The sequence below is a fragment of the Phyllostomus discolor genome, chromosome 3, assembly GCF_004126475.2.
Source record: "Phyllostomus discolor isolate MPI-MPIP mPhyDis1 chromosome 3, mPhyDis1.pri.v3, whole genome shotgun sequence".
In the NCBI taxonomy this organism is placed as follows: Eukaryota; Metazoa; Chordata; class Mammalia; order Chiroptera; family Phyllostomidae; genus Phyllostomus; species Phyllostomus discolor.
The window spans coordinates 184,107,757-184,127,610 of NC_040905.2; the positions used below are offsets into that span (position 1 = coordinate 184,107,757).

At 43.8% G+C, this 19,854-nt stretch overlaps 1 protein-coding gene across 3 annotated transcripts in view; it reads right to left on the reverse strand.

The window, feature by feature from the left end:
• Window positions 1-1,381: 1,381 nt before the first annotated feature.
• GNE (glucosamine (UDP-N-acetyl)-2-epimerase/N-acetylmannosamine kinase) overlaps window positions 1,382-19,854 on the reverse strand; it is a 49,920-nt gene continuing 31,447 nt past the window's right edge. For 2 of the 3 annotated variants that reach the window (XM_036021921.1, XM_036021922.1), the window contains exons 4-12: window positions 16,908-17,060; window positions 15,865-16,077; window positions 14,276-14,363; window positions 12,839-13,049; window positions 10,605-10,734; window positions 10,030-10,251; window positions 8,085-8,267; window positions 5,883-5,999; window positions 3,077-5,316 (exon numbers count right to left, since the gene is read on the reverse strand). In XM_036021921.1, coding sequence (XP_035877814.1) covers window positions 5,081-5,316; window positions 5,883-5,999; window positions 8,085-8,267; window positions 10,030-10,251; window positions 10,605-10,734; window positions 12,839-13,049; window positions 14,276-14,363; window positions 15,865-16,077; window positions 16,908-17,060 — 1,553 coding nt within the window. In that variant the 3' untranslated portion in view covers window positions 3,077-5,080. Of the gene's footprint in view, window positions 5,317-5,882; window positions 6,000-8,084; window positions 8,268-10,029; window positions 10,252-10,604; window positions 10,735-12,838; window positions 13,050-14,275; window positions 14,364-15,864; window positions 16,078-16,907; window positions 17,061-19,854 lie in introns of all 3 variants that reach the window. The other variant, XM_028509414.2, reaches the window with a different exon arrangement.

The window sequence follows — 19,854 nt, forward strand, 5'->3', positions numbered from 1 at the left end:
GGGAGAGGAACCTTCATTACTTTCCTGCCTGCCTCCCCCTTTCCACGCTTCTAACTTGGGTATTTCTTGGCCTTGCCCACAATTCTAGCCTCTCTGCTCATTTCTCTCCTGTAGCCACCCCAGACTGCAGTCATGCAGTAACTCACTGTTGTTCACCAACAATTTGTTCCTTCTGAGCCTTGCTAATGCCATTCAAAATGTCAAAATCCGGCACTGGTTGGGCAGCCCAGTTGGTAGTCACCCTGAGCCACAAAGGTTGCTGTTTCATCCCCGGTCAGGGCACAAATAAGGAGCAACCAATGAACACATGGTAGGTGGAACAATAAATCGATGTTTCTCCCTCAAATCAATTTTTAAAATGTCAAAATCAGGAACTAGCTTGAAGGCCACCTCCACAATGCTTCCCTTCCTCCCCTGAGCTCCCAAGGCCCCCTATGCAAGGCAGTTTACCTTTTGGTATTCTCTTGGTGGTGCCATCTGGATTGGTCTTGCCTCCCATACCAAATGGGCTTCTTGAAGTGGATGTGGCAGTTGTAAAATGTCTAGTCTTCTGACATTCCTCAGATCAAGAGGTGACTGGATAATGTGACAGAAGTAATGCTGTGTGGCTTTCAGGGCTAGGTCATAAAAGGCAGTGCAGCTGACAGCTGGTTCGTTGCAACACACAAAGCTCTGGTAATCCTTGAGCCACCATGTAAAAATGCTCTGCACCCTGAGGCCGCCACCCTGTGAAGAAGCTCAAACCAGCCCACCTGGAGAGACCCGAAACCACCAGCAGAGAGAGATGTCTGGCCGGTGCCTAGTGTCCCCACCTCCTGCTCTTCCAGCAGCAGGCACTGACTGTATAAGTGGATCAGACGCCCTGCAGCAGAACTGCCAAGCAGAGCCTTACCCAAATTCCCGACCCACAGGAACCATGAGAGAAAACAATTACTGTTTAAGCCACAAATTTTGAGGTGGTTTGTGACAAGGATTACTTCTAAAATCTACACGACCCACATGGGGCTATATAAAAGGGAGGGAGTTGATCCCAGGGACTCAGTGAGTGCTCAGCATTTGCTTTCAAAACTCTTTCATCAGATCACTTGGCTTTTTATGTCAAATTTTAAATGTTACTGAACATATAGCACTGGAAGTCATAGCCAGAACAACTTGGCAAGAAAAAAAAAAAAAAAGGAATCCAAGTTGGAAAGGAAAAACTAAAACTGTCACTACTTGCAAATGACATGATATGTATAGAAAACCCTCAAGACTCCACCAAAAAAGTTAGAATCTATGAATTCAGTAAAGTTGCAGGTACAAAACCAATGTACACAATACTGTTTCAATACATTAGTATCAGAGAACAATACCATTTACAACTGCATTAAAAAGAATAAAATACTTAGGAATAAATTTAATTAAGGTAAAAACCTGCACACTGAGAACTATCTGACATTGGTGAAAATTGAAGACAACACAAATAAATGGAAAGATATTCTGTGTTCATGGACTGGAAGAATTAAAATTGTTAAAAATGTCCATATTACTCAAAGCATTCTACAGATCCAATGAAATTCCTATCAAAATTCCACTGGCATTTTTCACAGAATAGAACAATCCTAAAATTTACATGGAACCACAAAAGACCCTGAATACCAAAGTGGTCTTGAGAAAGGAGAACAAAGTTGGAGGCATGCTCTCTGATTTCCAAATATATTACAAAGCCATTGAAATCAAAACAGTATGGTACCAGCATAAAAAGATACATATATCAATGGAACAGAATAGAAAGCCCAGAAATAAACCCACACATATATGGTCAATTAATTTACAACATAGGGAGCCAAGAATATACAATCAAGAAAGGACAGTCTCGTAAATTGCATTGAGAAAACTGGACAGGCACATATAAAAGAAAGAAACTGGACCACGATGCTGCCCCACACACCACAAAAATTAACTCACAATGGGTTAATGACTTGAATGTACGACCTGAGACCATAGAACTAAAAAACAGGCAGTAGTAAGTCCCTCAACTTCTGTCTTGGTGATAATTCTTTGGATTTCACACCAAAAGCAAAGGCCACAAATGCAAAAGTAAACACAGAACTATAGCAAACTTAAAAGCTTCCACATGGCAAAGGAAACCGTCAACAAAGAGGCATCCTACTGAATGGGAGAAAATATTTGCAAATCATATCTGATACAGGGTTAATATCCAAAATTGAGCATAAAGAACTCATAGAACTCAATAGCAAAAAAAACCCAATGTGATTAAAAAATGAGCAGAGGACCTGAATATTTTTCTAAAAAGGACATACAGATGGCCAACAGGTACGTGAAAAGATGTTCCATATCACTAGTCAGGGAAATGCAAATCAAAACCTCACACCTGTTAGAATGGCTACTATCAAACAGACAAGAAACACTGAATGTTAGCGAGGATGCGGAGCAGAGAACCCCCATGCCCTGCTGGTGGGAATGTACACTGGTGCAGCCACGATGGAACACAGTGCGGGGATGCCTCAAAAAAATTAAAAGTAGAGCAGGCATAAGACCCCGAAGTTCCACTTCTGAGTATCTGAAGAAAACAAAAATACTTAAAAGATATACACACCTTGTGTTCACTTCGTTATTTACACTAGCCAAGATATGGAAATGAACAGATAAAGAAATCATGCTGTATATCTAATGGATTATTCTTCAGCCATAAAACCTATGAAATTTGCCATATGCAACATAGACGGACCTTAAGGGTATTATGCTAAGTGAAATAAATTAGAGAAAGACAGATACTGTCTGATCTCACTTAAATGTGGAATCTAAAGAAAAAAAACAAACCAAGCTCACAATAAATCACAATGGACTGGTGGTTGCCAGAGGTGGTGTAGATGGTGAGTGAAATGGGTGAAGAGGGTCAAAAGGTACAAATTTCCAATTACAAAATAAGTAATCCATGGGGATGTAATACACAGCATGGCTAACTATAGTTAATACTATATCACATATTTGAAAGTAGATCTTAAACGTTATCACAAGAAACAAATTCTGTAAAATATACATAGTAATTATATTATCAAAGGTTTTTTTGTTGTTGTTAAGAAATCAGTATTAGATGCCTTACAGAAGTTACATGACCTTCAAAAAGTAAGCGCTGCAACAATGTAAATCTTCTGGGAAGGGAAACGCTTTTAGCTAGTGAGTTAATTTAAGAACAAAACAAAATAAAAGTGCTAGGATTTCTGCAAGGAAATATATTTATTTTTTCTTTAGAATTTGGCTCAGTAACAAAAATATTTACATTAAAATAAATTAAGATATGATTATTAACCATATGTAATAATTATGTTGGAATATATTAGTCTTTCCATGAACTTAAAAACTAAGATTTGGTTTTAGATTCAGTACCATCCTTCATTTTTTGGGTGGCAATGCAATTGTCTGGTGTAGAAAGTGGTTACGGATTTCACCAAGGAACAACTGACGCCCCTTCACAGTACACCATCTGGCCGAGCAGACCAGCTTCCCTCCCAGGGGTCACCGGGAATGTTTTAGCAATAACCAGGACCTGGAGATTATTCAGGGCTGGTAGAAAGTTCTAAGAATCAGTCAATCTATCTTTTCACATTAACTCACCAGGAAGGAAGCACAAATGTAATATTGATTCCTTCATTTTATTTTATACGCTAATACTGAAACAATGTAGAAATCTTGAGGTTCTCCTAAAATAATCTGAGAAACTTATGCATATACTTTTTTAGGTCATCTGAAAGTATCCATAAAACTTTTCACTGGCAAAATTGACACCACACAGAATATTTGATTAAATAGTCTACTTACAGATAGTGCCATGGACAAATCAAGGCATTACTAGTAAGATAATAAATAAAGTTTCTGCCAGTCTGCAGTAAATCCAAATATATTCACAATTTGAAAATTTTTGATGGGAGGTTGTGTGGCTTAGCAGAAAAAGCAGAGGGACCTGGGATCAAACCCTGTCTCAGACTCACTAGAGACATAACTTTAGGTATGTTTAAACACTAAGACAGTTTGGGATTCTCTAAGCTGGGAATTAAAACACCTGTTTTATAGGCTGCAAACATTTAGAATAATATATTTGAGGTGGACCTCGTTCAGAGCCTGGCACACAGTAGGCACTTAATAAATGGTGGCTATTAGTTTTTCTTCCAGGTTGCAACTGACAGCAAGAACCTTGGCCTTTGTATCTTGACAACAGTGAAAGCACAGAATCTCACTTAGCTGGAACCCAGACTCACGGATATGGGCTCCAGGTCTGCCACAGGCACTGCGAACGCAGCACTCGGGGGCCGCGTTCCACATAGGATGGGATGTTACTGAAGGGAGAGGTGTCTGCTTGTCAGTAGCAAAAACCCTTTGGGACAGTTAATCTCCTTTCAGAGGCTGTAAGCCCTAGTGGCTTCTCAGCTGTCCTTAAGAAGATAAGTACAAGGCCACTAAGGCCACTGTAGTTCAGATCCCTGGTCTGAAGTTTCTCACGGTTCTGGGAGAGTAATAACAAGGAACCTTGGGGGGCGGTGACAGGTATGTCCAATGTCATGATTGCGGTAATGATTTCACAGTTGCATACATATGTGGAAGCTTATCAAACTGGGCACTTAAAGAAAAGTGCACTTAAGCCTTCCAAGGTGAGATTTGCTTTTGTTTCCTGACTAGATGCCTTTTTGCCATCTAAGTTTAGGGTCAGAGGAGGAAGTAGTAATAATCCAAACTCCAGTCTCAAGGTCACATTCCCAAGCACGGCCTGCAGGTCTGAGGGGTACATCTGGTAAGCAGAGGCCAAAGGCTATTGTAGCTCCTGTTGGCACGGAAAACTGTGAGTGGCATTTGCAGGGTCTGAGCTGAAATGACCCAAGAAAAAGCAACATCTACAAAAGTGGGGATGGGGAAAGGTGACTGTGGAAGAGGGGACTACAAGCACAAATTTCTCTGCCAAAGTCACCTGCTATGTATCAAATTTAAATAATCAAATTTGCTGTTTAAGAAATGTGCATCTAAAAGATAACCTGATTCCGTTAAGGAGCTCTCGAGTTCTGGTCTGTGTCCACTACCGGGAAGCCTAGTAGATCCTGCGCGTCGTGTAGTCCAGAACCATGCTGGCGGCCCCGAGCAGGGCAGGGTCCACCAGGTCCGAAACCACCACGTCCACGTCCTGCACGGAGGGCAGGGCTTGCTGGCGGATGACGTCTTTGACAGTGTGGATGTAGTGACTGGCCAGGATTCCAGAGAGGATCACGAGGGAAGGATTCACAGTGTGGAGGATGTTCACAACCCCAAGACCCAGAGCGGTTCCAGCTACAGGAAAACAAAACATAAGTTTCAGGAAGGAAACCGATTCAAAAAAGCCCAAGGGGAAGGTCGCAGAGCCAGCGGCTGGGAACATTCCCGCCGGGTAACCAGAAGCTGTACTTGTGAAGCTGTTCATGGCTTACTCCTGATGGAAGAAAATGACCACGGGATAACTTTGAAACGAAAAAAGCTGGGTATAAAATTGCATATACCATACTGTGTGACCTCAACTATTAAAAAAAAAGAAATACTGGAAGGAAATGTTAGTAGTTGATATCTCTGAACAGTAAAACTCAGTGACACTTTTCCTTAATTCTCAATATTTCTCTAAATTTCCTACAAAATAAGTCATTTCATCATAGTTGTAAAACTCGACAACAAAAACCTGTTTAAAAAGGCAGTGCTGCCAAATACCTTGAAGGCGATTCCCTTTTCCCCTCACTGGGCAGGAAAAGGACCTCCGAATGAACACTCAAGAGCGCCAGTCCTGAGGGAAGGTGGGCATCTGGGGGAGCCCCGGGTGGTCCGAGGGCCTGTCCCCTGCGCCAGAGCTGCCAGGAGCCGACACTCACCTGTTCTCAAGATGCTCTGGGCCTTCACGTTGCCAAGTTTCGCAGCTTGGATAAGGTGGAGTGCCCCCACAGCTTCGTCTTTTGGTACTGACATCCCTTCCACCAAAAGCAGGTCTTCTGTTAGAACAGAGATAAGAAGCAGTCATTAATGAGCTGCTTCTGGCAGCCTGTGGGGAGGCCAAGGTTACAACTGTGCCGGTGGGCAGCAAGCCCCCAAGTGGGAAGGCAGTATTTTCCTTTCACATTTGCAAAGCTCACCATCCATAAACATCCACACACATCCCCTTGCTGCCGCCCTCTTGTCTGGTTATACATTGCCCAGGATGTCCCCAGTTCTGCTCAGAACCCCCTCCTCACCCCTCTAGCCCCCGAGTCCTATGGCGGGAATGCACAGTGCCTAAGGCACAGACACGGACCCGGTTCAGCCTCCAGCTCTGTCATCTCAAGCTGCACAACCCTGTCTGTGTCAGGCCACCTCCATGTTTGTCCCCTCTGTGAGACTGGGGCCATAACATAATAATACCTACTCTAGCAGGATTATTTTAGGGGTTAAATGACATAATGGGCCATAAAGTACTTAGTTAGGCATGGGTCAAAGTAAAAACTAAAAACAGCAGGCATGTCTTTAATCTAGAGTCCCTGCCTTTCTGTCCCTCCCTCTGCCAGTCACCGACCCAGATGGATCTGCCTCCTCCTCAGCCTTAGCTCCCATTCCCACGTGCTCACAGATTCCACTTCCGTTTCAGTGTAGTTAGGCTTCTGCCCCGCACTGTTTGAATTTAAACTTTAAGATAGGCACTTTCCCCTAAGGGGGCAAAAATAATCTTTTTATGTAGACACTGCATAAACAGAGAATCTTTCTGTGGTAATAGAGTTTCAAGGGGTGAGATGATCAAGAAAAAACATCTAAACAGGCTCCTTGTTGGGGGTGATGATAAAAATGAGGCTGAAAAACACTTTTCAGGGCTTCAAATGATGCCCTCGTGGACAGAGCCAATGAACTTTGCCAATTTTCTGTCATTCACAGCAGCATTCGACACTACCTACTACATCTCCCTGAAACACTCTCCCTCTTTTTGGCTTCTGTGACTTTCCCCTTTCCTGCTTTTCCTCCCACCCTCGAATGCTGTTTTGCAGGATTCCCTTCTTGACTCGACTCTTGTCTCCTTCCAAGTCTCTTCCGGAGGTTACACTGCCTCCTCAGGGCTGATTCCCACACCCCTCCCTCTGGCCTAGTCATCTCCCCTGAGCATCAGAGCCCTGTAGCCGGCTGTCCCCCACGCCCTTCCACCTGCACACGGCTGTCTCTCTGCCACCGAAACCTGTCCATCTCACCTTCCCAGCCCCAGCTTGTCCAACCAGAAAACTGGAAGTCTCTCTACAGAACTGTCCCATTTAAAGCTGCCCTCCATTCAACTACCATTTTCCTCCCAGAAAACAAAAAGTTACAGTTCAGTGAAGAATCTACAATTCAGATCTGACTGTATCTTTCCCCTAAAACTTTTCAGTGGTTTCTTTGTTGGCTGCTGATTCTGGCTTACCACTTACTACATTATACTCCGCCCTTTGTGCACTGACAACACTGTTTCCCAAGCTTGGAAATGTTCCCTTGCTCATCCAAACTTGCCTCACTGGTTCTGTTTACCCTCTGACTCTTGACCTCTCGGGGCAGCACCCTCATGCTCCCCTCACTGCACGGAGAGGGTGGGAGGGCACACCGGTGTCCTTCTGAGCATTTCTTGGGCATCATCACTGCACTGGAGACGTTCCGTCACGATACTAAATGACTTCCTCTTGCATTAGACTGGAAACCATCCTGACTTTTATAACATGTCCAGAAACAGCTTTAATGCAAATAGACCTTTTAGAGTTCAAAAAGTGTAACACATCCCTCCATTTAATTCTTCATTAAAATGTGTATTAAGTACCTATGCTGTGCTAGGGCCTGGGAAAACAAAAATGAAAGAAATCTTCCCCACTATCCTGGAGCTCAAGACCCCCGCCATCTCCACCACTGGAGAGAAAGAACGTTAACACAGGTCAGGACCAAGGAGCCTCTGGCGCTTCAGTGTAAGAACCTCCTTTTCTTGTCGGCAGGATAAAGGTTAAAACTTCTGGCTTCAGTGTTCCTCTCTCCAGAATATCTGCTTTGAAGTACTTTTCTACCCTTGGCTATTTAATTCCTAGGGAGAAAGAACCAACCGTCATGTAGCTTTTTTGCTTCCTTCTGCAAGGCCATTCCAGAAGCATACGCTTCGATACAGCCGTGGCTCCCACAGGAGCAGTCAGGCCCGTCTAGAGACACGACAAGGTGGCCGAGTTCCGCCGCACAGAAGGAGCTTCCGTGGATCAGCTCGTGCTGATGGATGATTCCCCCGCCAATTCCTGCAGTGAGAGAAGCAATCGTTGAGGTGGCTCTTCAATGCAACAGCAAACTGATACGGCAGTGCCTCATGTTAAGGAAAGCTTTGGGACATAAGGTTCTATATAACACTTAATTCTTAGATAGCTGAACCAAAACCTTACTTGGAATCATTTTGGAAGGGGATAATTTCGGCAGATCCTGATACCCTGTGTGGCAGCTGCTTGGCTCAGTAGATTTCAACCACAGCTGCGGCAGACAGGTCTGTGAGCGCTCGGCCTCACCTGTGATGGCAGTGTCCCCACACTCCCCACTGTTCTCACCAAGGCTTTCTCCGATGCTAAGGAGCTTCGTCAGCCGTGTAAACACTGTGCCCAGAAGCAACCCTCAACCAAGGCAAGACAGGAGCCAGCAGATCCAAGTGGACAGTCCTGGATGGTCTCTGCAAGCTTCCGGGGAGGTTCTGGTAGATTTCAGCCCCCGCTGCCCTCGAGGCAGCTCGGACACCGTGTCCTCTGACGGCTCTCCTGCTCCTCTGCTCCGCTCTTCCCGCTCCCTCACTCCTGCTCGGGGTCACGGCCCAAATAAAATGCCCACACCTAAACTCTTATCTGCTTTGGGGAAGACAGTCTTTTTAAGGTATGAAATACCTCCTGCTTTCTTAAACAGATATGAAATATGTTTTGCCTCTTCTTAATACCATCAGGCCTAAAAAAGTCTATGCTTCAGTAATTATGAAGATCAGTGGCTGTCTTCTTACGGAGTTTAGGGTTACTAAGGAGTAAAGGACATTTCGCCTTAGTGGGCTCTGCTTTTCAGTTGTCCTGCTACTTATTACCTCTTGTGACATCTCCTCAAACTCTACCTCTCTCATCTGCAGCTCATTAACTGCTCTGTGCTAGGAAATGATGGCCAAGCTTGCTAGAACTGTGTCTGAGGCTAAGAGAAGTGTACGAGCTTAACAGGGAGGCAGCCTAATGCAGGGTTAAAGGCACACCGGTTTTGAAGGTAACCGTATCCACGATCGAATGCCGGCTCAAACATGCACAGCTGAGGCTGTTTCCTCATTTAAAAAACAAACCAGGACATCGGCAGATATGGCAGAGTAGGGAACTCCAAAAGTCCATTCCTCTACTAAAGCAATGAATAAACTGGCAAAAACTATCAGAATCAACTTTTTTGGAACTCTGGACACTAACCAGAAGTTTGCAACCACCAGAGGAAGGCTTAATCAAGAAAAAAACAACTGAATGTTACTAAGAGCTTTCTGGCATTTTCTGGCCCCATCACCCTCTCCTCCCCAGGAACTGGCACGGCCTTGAACCAGCAGCCCCCGTTCCCAGCACAGATGGCTGTGCCGGAGGGAGCCGAACTAACCTTACTCTCAAAGAACTGGGTGGTCTGTTTTGACCAGCTCAATGGGCCTGCCTTTCTCCCACCTACCTCAGAACTCACCCAGGGCTCAGGGGGCTGCCCAAGGGCCATTTGTCAAAACATCTAAAGGCAAAACATACTAATTAGCCCCCACTGGTTAGGGGAAATGGGTCATGGTGGGGGCAAACAACATACTAACCAAAAAGACTGGGAGGAAAAGCTGGGGAATGAGGAGCTTTTAGAGGGCCACATACATGCTCAGAAAAGACCTGAGCAGACCCTCAGCTCTCTCGTGTGGCTCTCTGCTCAAGCAGGCCAAGGCGAAGCTGTCCACTGCCTGGCTGGGTGTTGATGGTGTGCCCGACACACACTCCAGCTCCTACAGCAGCCGTTTCTGACTCCTCTGCTTACCCGTGCCTGTGATAAGTGTCACGAAGTTTTCCAGGCCCTTTCCTTGGCCAAATTTCCTTTCTGCCATGGCGGCGCAGTTGCCATCATTGTCTACCCACACGGGCAGATGCAAAGTGTCAGACAGGGGCGTCCTGAGGTCCACCGAGTTCCACTCCTGAATCAGCTTGGTTGAGTGCAGCACAATTCCTTCCCGGGGGTTTACACGGCCGCCTGTGGAGACACCTGCGCCCCACCGCGACACGAGGGAGATCATTCTAATGAGCAATCTTAGAAAGTGTGCCGACTTTCTGGGCTTGGAACATCGATTGATTCACCCAGCAAACCCAAAGACAGACATTACCAAGGACTGCAGAAAACGACAAGCAGTCCGAGCTAAGTCTGTAGCTCCCGTAGACACAACACTATCAACGCTTCCCGAAGGCCTGGGAAGGCCTCGTGCCCGGGGCCCACAGACAGGACCCAGCACCATCCGCGCACAGGGCAGGCGGGGACTTGATACTGAGTCATGCGGCAGAACTCAGGAAGTTCTGTACGTAAAAATGAACATCACTTGGATATGTAATTCACAATCTTACCTACTCCCAAAATTCTGCAGTTCAGTTTTACAGCTTCTGCTGCAGCTTCTACACACATCTGTAGTATTAAGTTAATCCTCTCTTCATAGGTTTTAGGATTGAACTGAGTATACTTCTTAACTATTTCACCCTGAAAGAGAAAACACCACCACCGTCTGTCACACTGGTCTCAGCTAAGGAGCACACACAGTGAATCTCTTGGCCTATTGCATGACAAAGCAGACGATGCCCTGGGACAGTTCCACAGAGACAGAGGACCACTTCAGAGGCAGCCACCGCTGGCTGCGTCAGCCCCAGGATACACCCAAGTCGTTCCCCAAGAAGCCCTTCTGGCACATGGCTACTGAAGCACGGACCACTCCTGGCCACCCGGATAGACCCCTCCCTAAGCATAAGGTCAATGTTGGCTAATCTGAATCTTCATTAAAAGGTCATATGTTACTCTCTCGGGCTGACAAATTTTCCTTGCTTAAATACTGAGGCAACTAAGTAAATTTCCTAAGCACTTAAGCTTCAATCATCTCCTATAACTGGAGCCAATGATGGTATGGCACCATGACACACAAATTACTGTGTTTTGTGATAGATTTTAGTACCAACCAATCAGGGATAGTCCCTCCTAATTGTTCTTGTTTTTAAATTTTTTTCTTTGTTCTTCTCACTTGGGCATTATTTTAAGTAAACTTCACAATAATGTTAAACTTTTAAAAATTTCATTGAAATGTTGACTAGAATTCTGCTAAATTTGTATTTCAATTATGAAAGTGCTGACATTTAAAAAGCACTCAGCATTCCCAGCCAAGATATTTCTCAAGCATTTACATTTTACAGTGAAGTTTTATAATTTCCTTTATATAGATCACATAGTTGTCTGGTTTAGATTATTCTTAGAAGTTTTTGTTGCATTGTTCTGAATAGGATCTCTTTTTCCATTCTTCTGCTATTCATGGAGTTTTATATAAAACCATGACAAAGGTTAAGGCTGTCACTAGTGGTTGCTATTAAAAATAATCCAAAGTTGTGATTCTCAGCCCTCACTGTGCGTCACACGCACCTGGGCAGCTCTGAACCAATACTGGTGCCTGGCCTCCACCCGCAGCGAGTCCAGCGCAATCGGTCTGGGGTGGGAGCAGGCGTCTGCGTATTTTTTTAAAGCTTCCAGATGATGCTACTCTGCAATCAGGGTTCACAGATACTAACCTAGCGGGAAACTAAAATCTCTGCCTGCAATTTCACACCAATAGGAAGTTACTGACATTTACATATTTATCATAATATCTAGCCATTTTACTCAATTGTCTTGTTAATTCTATAACATTGTTTATTCACATTGCCAATAAATAACACTATTTTACCCTGTCCACAATCTCCATTTCTGCTGTTTGTTCCGTGCCTTATCCCTTCCTAACTTCCAGAATCATGTGCAGCAACGCTGTAGGACAGCCTTCCTTTCCTCTTGATTGCAGTGGTGACGCCTCTAGAATTTATACTGTGAGGGGTGCTGGCCACTGACATGGAATACATCTTATGTTAAGAAAATATTCTTCTATGAATACTTCATAAAGATTATTAATAAAGGAGGCCTTCTGGCTTCTCTTGAAGAAATCATATTTTGTTCTGCTTTTCTTTATTGACCTAAACAACTCTGTGTGTTAAAGTCTTTGCTATTTCTAATGAGCTCCTGAAACTTTATACACGGACAGGATTTCAAATGAAGACTTGTCTTGTTAAATCATCAAAGAGCACTTTAACATGGACGCTGTGGTGTTTTTATGAAGGCTCTCTCAAGTTCGGTCGACACCGGGTGATGGTTCGGTGAAGGGGCTGAAGGCGTGCTGTGCTCAGCCAAAGTCACGTGTAGAGGAGATGCAAGTCCCCTCACACCGGCCCACACCCTCCCCCGTCGGTCGGTCAGTCGCCGACACACTCCCTAATCCACACTGATAACCAATACAGAGCTTTCGGTCTCCTCCGTGGCAAAAGCCTCTCTGGGGCCTCAGGTCTCCCACCGTCAACTCAAGTGCCCTCCCTTGGCCTCCCAGAGAATCTCACTCCCTTGGAGTGCTACTGATTACATTGTTTTAAATGACAGACATTGTGATGGACCCAGAAAGTCAGCGCTGTGGGCGAATGGTTACACACTTCCATGTGTGTTTCTAGTCCTCCCAACTGTACTTTTAAAAAATCAATTACTTGTATGGGATACAGAGTGAAGACCTTAGGCGTTCTTTTACCTTCATGCTGACTATTGCAACTCGGAGGTTCGTCCCACCGAGATCAACAGCCAAAGCACTCAGAGTTTCAAGAATATGGTCAATGTCTTGAGAGATATTGTCCTTCACAGGAGGAAAGCAGAATTTCTTTTGCAGTGGCTCTTGAAGATCAATAGATTTGAGAAACTTCAAAATCCTTGGAACAGCATTTCCATCCCCATATATCTTTGAACTGCAATATCCAAAAAGTCAAGTTAAATGCTTTTCTCACACACGCTAAGTGACACTGAGGACACGGTATTGATGGCATCTCAGACCCGAGGTAATAGTTTGTACTTTTTCCTTTTAAGATAACAACATCTGGATCTCTTCAGCAACACAGCAGCTTCCTATCACCAGTGTAATGTCTTATTCCATTGTTGATTGAAATACAGCTATTTCCAACCTGAGATACCATTAAAAGATGCTTATATTATCAAAGAAAAAGTATCTTTGTTAAGCCAATTTCAGCATATAACAGTTTGAGACAATGATTTTTTTTTTTTTTGGTGATAAAGGAAAAGAGTATTCAAAAGCTTCATAGTTTTGGAATAACAGCTTTCCACAGGCATCAGTCACTTAGGTCTCTCAATCAAGGCTAAACTCTTTAACTCTTTAGTTACAGCTTTAATCATTTAAACCTATCATTTAAGGCTAAACTCTAACACCTGAGTTCTCCTACCTTTTCCCAGCCTCTACCCCCCTCCCCCATTATTTTTAATTATCTTAATCTGTAGGGTTAGTTTACAAACAAAAGCAATAAGATACAAAAGCTACACAATTTTGGAAGAATGTCAGGCTTCTGCCTCAGAGCCTGTTCCCTCTGGAACACCCAAAGAATGACCCCGCCACCCTCTGCCAGGCCAGCCCGACCCTAGGCTGCACCCGGAGTTCCTTCCCATCCAAAATACTGTCCGTTGGGAAACACAGGCAGCTGCAGCACGATCATCCAGGCATCCCCAGAGCCAGAGAGAGCCTGTGCCACCGAATTTTTTTTTTTAAGTTTTCATCTTCACATTCATGGGGGAAAAATTACATTCAGGGAAAAACATTCAAATACAGGAAAATCTCATTAATTTGAAATAGAAAGGAGGGCAGTCTACATTAAAATGCTGAATGAAACTATTTTTAAATAAAACCAGTTACATTACTTTCTAATGTTTATGGAAAATCAAAATAGGCTAAAGACCTATTTCCTAGCTATGTTAATTAATTGAGACAAATAAAAAAATTATTCTCCATCGGACCCCTTCGCAGAACAATAGGCGTATGTTAACAAGCCCCGTCTCCCCACCAGCTGGGGGCCCAGGGGTGGAGAATGAGAGCTCTGTTAGGGGTGAAACAGTGGTCACAGCTTGGAAATGGTGCCGAAGGCAGCTCTTCTTTTAAAGTGCTTTTAAAAAGAGGGTATGTACTCACCAAGGGTACTGTTTCCCAAACTGCAGGTGCAGCGCTTGCAATATTTTGTCTTGGGTATCAGCATCCCGGACATGAAGGACATTCTCCCCTAGGTAAACCCGGTGACACAGTGCCATGATTCAGAAGTGGGAATACCCAAAGAATAAAGAAATTAGCATCATGTTATGCTCATAATTATCCCTGAATCCCAGAGGACTTCGAATAAGTCTACTCCTTTTAGAGAGACATCAACTTTTCTACTGTATACCTTTCTTTAAAGCACTCTCAGCAAGATCTCCTTATGTCAAATACTTAAGGGCACTAGGGTCCTTCATTCCCCAAAACAGTTAAGTTTTTGTAAACTTATTGTAATAAATAAGGTGGATTAATCTATTGGGTTGGCAAAAAAATCCGTATGATTTTTTCCATAAGATAAAAGACACATTTTTTTGCCCTGGCTGGCATAGCTCAGTGGATTGAGCGCAGGCTGTGAACCAAAGTGTCACAGGTTCGATTCCCAGTCAGGGCACATGCCTGGGTTGCAGGCCATGGCCCCCAGCAACTGCACATTGATGTTTCTGTTTCTCTCTCTCTCTCTCTCTCTCCCTTCCCTCTCTAAAAATAAATAAATAAAATCTTTTTAAAAAGACACATTTTTCATTTTCACCAATAACTTCATTAATTTGGATATTTTGAGTATGTCAGCTATCTGTGGTATAATGTTGATTGTTCTCAATGTCTCAGTTTGATCACTGTCAGCTTCAACTGGGCTATCTAACCGTGGAGCGTGGTCCAGCGAGAAATCTCCAGCACAAAACTTCACAAACCACTTTTGACACATTCAATCATCACAGCACCTTCTCCGTACACTGCACAAAACTATGCATTTCACTTGCATTTTTACCTTTCTTGAAATAATAAAGTATAATGTGCCAAAAATGTTGTGTATTTCTTCCATCTTCAATAACAATACTGCATTAAATGGCTTCCCATCACACTTAGAAAAAAGCCCAAAGTATGTACCCTGGCTTAGGTCTGCCTCCTTCTCTCACATCGTCTTGTATCCACTCTTCTTGCCCACCGCCCTACAGCTGCCCGGACCCCTCTGTTTCTCAGATGTATGAAGCTTGGCCTTCACAGTGTTTTCCTCTGCTTCTCCTGATCCTCATGAAGCTAATTCCTTGTCATTAATATCTCAGCTGAAGTGTCATCTAAAAGTCGCCTTCTCTTATCCGCCCTAATGTGGCCCACACAAGTGGTCAGCACACTGCCTAATTTTTTTCCCTTGGTTTGTCGTTGATCTCTCCTCCCACTGGAATGGAGGTTACAGGACAGCTCGGATGCCACGTTCAACTCCAGTCTCCCTTAAACACTGCCATCAAACACCACAGCTACCTAAGAAACTCTTAGCTCTAACTGGTATTACAGAGACAATAAAAAGGTAAGTAGAGCCCTAAAAGTTTCGTGAGCCCTGTGTGCTATTTATAGATTTTAGGCCGCAATTGGTCATTAACTGCATTCACTCACTTGTTGATGATATTTGCATACCTTGTAATAATTCACACACATGTGTTAAGCCAGTCAGTTGAAATACAGGCAGAGGTAGATACCTGTTTCTCTTCCGATCTGACGTGTTCCTAGATTGATCACAGGTGTTCCAAAAGCTCCAACCTCTCGTACCCCACAACTGCTGTTCCCAATCATGCAGCCCGCGTGGGCAACCAACTGTATGAACTGGTCAAACGGGACGTGTTTCACTGCCCGGAAATTAGGGTGATGCTCGATGCCCTTCTTCCGCATCACTCGAACCATCTCTTTGCTCCCTGCGAGAGTGAAAAGAAACAATTGTTATACGGTTTATGAGATAAACAATTTTCACTGGCAAGTACAGCCCCACTTAAAGAATCTTCCCATGAAGACTCATAACAGTTTTTCAAGAAACAGTCATTTTAACAGCCTCCTTTGTTTCCCCTAACAATAAAGATTATTCAAGATACACTAAGACAGGGATTCTTTCAGAGAAAGAAGGTGGCATCTGGACACTGCAGCGAAGGGGTCCTGCCTGTGTTACCACAAAGCACCTAAGAGCTCAGCGATGAGCGGTGTCAGCTAACGGTGACCAGCATGCGACAGCTCCTGCTCTGGCTTTCTCACTGGTACCTCATGTCCCCATTAACATGGTTAAGGTCTCACTGGCACCAAAGCCTACAGGCAGGCCTGAGGATCAGCTGGAGACTCTAGCTCTAATATAAATAGAACAGGAAATAATCATAACAATGGCCATTTTACTGTGGTTAGTGGGGTCATTACATTCCTAAAGACACTTTTGACTTCTAAGGTTTGTCTCCTGGCTGTTGCATTTTCTTACTAGTGCAAAATGGAGGGAAGAGATTTAACATAAAATGAAAATGAGGATTAGCAAGATCTTTTTTTAGTATTTATTTCCTATCAAGTTTCTACTAGACTTGACAAAAACATCACAGCCTCTTCACTCTACTGCAGAATTGGTGATCCTTTGAAAACGAACACATTTCCGAATACAGCAGCCTTCAGCATAAAATGAGCAAGGTAAGAATGGCAGTCAAAAGAAGACATAATAGGAACATAAAACTGGAAAGGTAGGTGGCACATTTTCATCTTCAAGTCTCTTTACCTGCATCAATATTTGGAAACAGAACTAGGGTCCTCTTGTTGAACGAGATAAGTGCATCCAGTGTCAACTCGAACATTTTAATGGAATGCTTAATGTCGGTGGTCACTGGGTGCTGTAGAGCAACGATGTAATCTTTAGGTTTTACATCATCACCTGTTTAAGGAAAATCCAACCACATTGCTTCATTAGTTAAGAATCTCAAAGGAAGAAGCAAATTCCAAAAGACAGACTCCAAAGTCTGTGCTTTTAAAAATGCTAAGGGAAAGCAGTTTGTTACATTTTTAGCAGGCCATCCAAATTAGATTCCAATGATCAGAACATACGGCAACAAGTCCAAGGATTCAACACACTTAGCAAAGGTACCTGCTACCACAAACAAAATATATAACTTGAAATAGCAGACACTAGAATTTATTGTTTCAAATCCAAAGTTTTTCAAAGCATTAGAAAAATGTGAATTTTCCCAATTTCTCATTAGTGTATCTAATGAATTATCAGCAATACCAATGAATAATATGTTGTAAATCAGGACATTTAGAGATTGAATGAGCACTAAATACATTTCATAGAGATGCACAGGAGCTTCCCCATACCATCACCCACCAGATTCAACACATGGCGAGTACTTCTAAGCCTGTTCAAAGGCCTAGACAGGCTTCACTTATCCCCAGGCTGGGATCCCAAGGACAGTTCCTCGGCAAAGATTTAAAGGGTGAATGGCTCAGAGGGACAGTGCTCTGCCAGAGAAGCAAAGCACTGATCAACAGGGGCTACACTACCTCATAAAACTAAAAATGAGCTCCACCTGCTTACTTTTAATGAGAATATATTTCTTTGTGATACTAATTTTAATGATCAACTTTATATTACACTGTAAGTTTATTAATTTCCAAATTCAAACAGTAGCTGTTATTTTATCATTTAATGGTAACATAATTTTTACTAAGAATCTTCAGTAGTATTTGATTCAAAAGACTATAGGTTCCAATTTTTTAAAAGATTTATTTATTTATTTTTAGAGGGGAGGGGAGGGAGAGAGGGAGAGAAACATCAATGTGTGGTTGCCTCTTGCATGACCCCCACTGGGGGGCTGGCCTGCAACCCAGGCATGTGCCCTAAATAGGAATTGAACCAGCGACCCTTTGGTTTGCAGCCTGTGCTCAATCCACTGAGCTACACCAGCTACGGTGATTTTTTTAAATTATTGGCCCTATATTATGTTCTAAACTGGGGTTTGGGGAGATATAATTATTAAATTTTTGTGCAAAGTAGGGAAAAGACTTAAAGGCCTAAAAGAATCTATCAGAAACAGAAGTCTAGAAAGATGTGATCAATATAAATGTAGCTAAGTCACTAGACAGAGATCAGGGCCATTAGAAACTACGGGAGGGGCTTCCAGCCAAGATGGAGGCGTAGGTAGACACACTGTGCCTCCCTGCACAACCAAACTAAGGACAACAATAATTTAGAAACAAAATAACAACCAGAACTGACAGAAAATTGAACTGTATGGAAGTCCGACAACCAAGGAGTTAAAATAGACACATTCATCCAGACCGGTAGAAGGGGCAGAGTTAGGCGGTTGCAGCAAAAAAAGCAGTGGCTTGTGGACCCCGGGCACACAAGGCAGCAGCTGACAGACTCAGGGCGCCCAAGACGGAAGCGGGTGAATTCAGAGAGGCAGCGGCTGGCAGAGCCCGGGCGTGGGGTGGCAGCTGCCCCCAGGAGTGGGGTGGCAGCTGGCGTACCCAGCGAGGCAGCAATTGCGGAGCAGGCTGCTGCATGCAAGGTGGCTGGCTGACCAAGCGGTCCCACATTCGAGTGCAGATAAACCTGGCGAAACTGGAGAGTGAGACAAACCACACCACAGGGTTCCAGCTCGGGGAAATAAAGCCTCAAAACATGTATTGAAAACACCTGTGGGGGTTGAGGCAGCTGTGGGAGAGACTCCCAGCCTCATAAGCAAGTTCGTTGGAGAGACCCACAGGGTCCTGGAATATGCACAAGCCCACCCACACAGGAATCAGCACCAGGAAGGCCCAGTTTGCTTGGGGGAAGTGGCGGAAGGGACTGAAATCTGGCAGAAAGCAGAGCAAGTGCCATTGTTCCCTCTCTGACCCCTGCCCCACATACAGCACCACAACCCAGCTACAGGATTGCCCTGCCCTGGTAAACACCTAAGGCTCCGCTCCTCATATATAACAGGCACATCAAGACAAAAAAATGGCCCAAATAGAAGAACAGCTCAAAGCTCCAGAAAAAATACAACTAAGCGATGAAGAGATAGCCAGCCTATCAGATAGATGCACAGTTCAAAGCACTGGTGATCAGGATGCTCACAGAATTGGCTGAATTTGGTTACAAATTAGATGAAAAAATGAAGGCTACGCTAAGTGAAATAAAGGATAATGTACAGGGAACCAATAGTGATGGAAAGAAAACTGGGTTTCACATCAGTGGAGTGGACCAGAAGGAAGAAAGAAACAATCAAACAGAAAAGAATGAAGAAACAAGAATTCAAAAAAATTAAGAGAACTTAGGAACCTCCAGGACATCTTGAAACATTCCAACATTCAAATTATAGGGGTACCAGAGGAAAAGAGGAAGAGCAACAAGTGGAAAAGTTATTTGAACAAATAATAAAGAACTTCCCCAATCTGGCAAAGGAAATGGACTTCCAGGAGGTCCAGGGAGCTCAGAAAGTCCCAAAGAAGTTGGACCCAAGGAGGAACACACCAAGGCACATCATAATTACATTACCCACAATTAAAATGAAGGAGAGAATCCTAGAAGCAGTAAGAGATAAGGGGACAGTTACCCACAAAGGAGTTCCCAACAGACTGTCAGCTGATTTCTCAAAAGAGACCTCACAGGCAAGAAGGGGCTGGAAAGAAGAATTCCAAGTCATGAAAGGCAAGGACTTAAATCCAAAATTGCTCTATCCAGC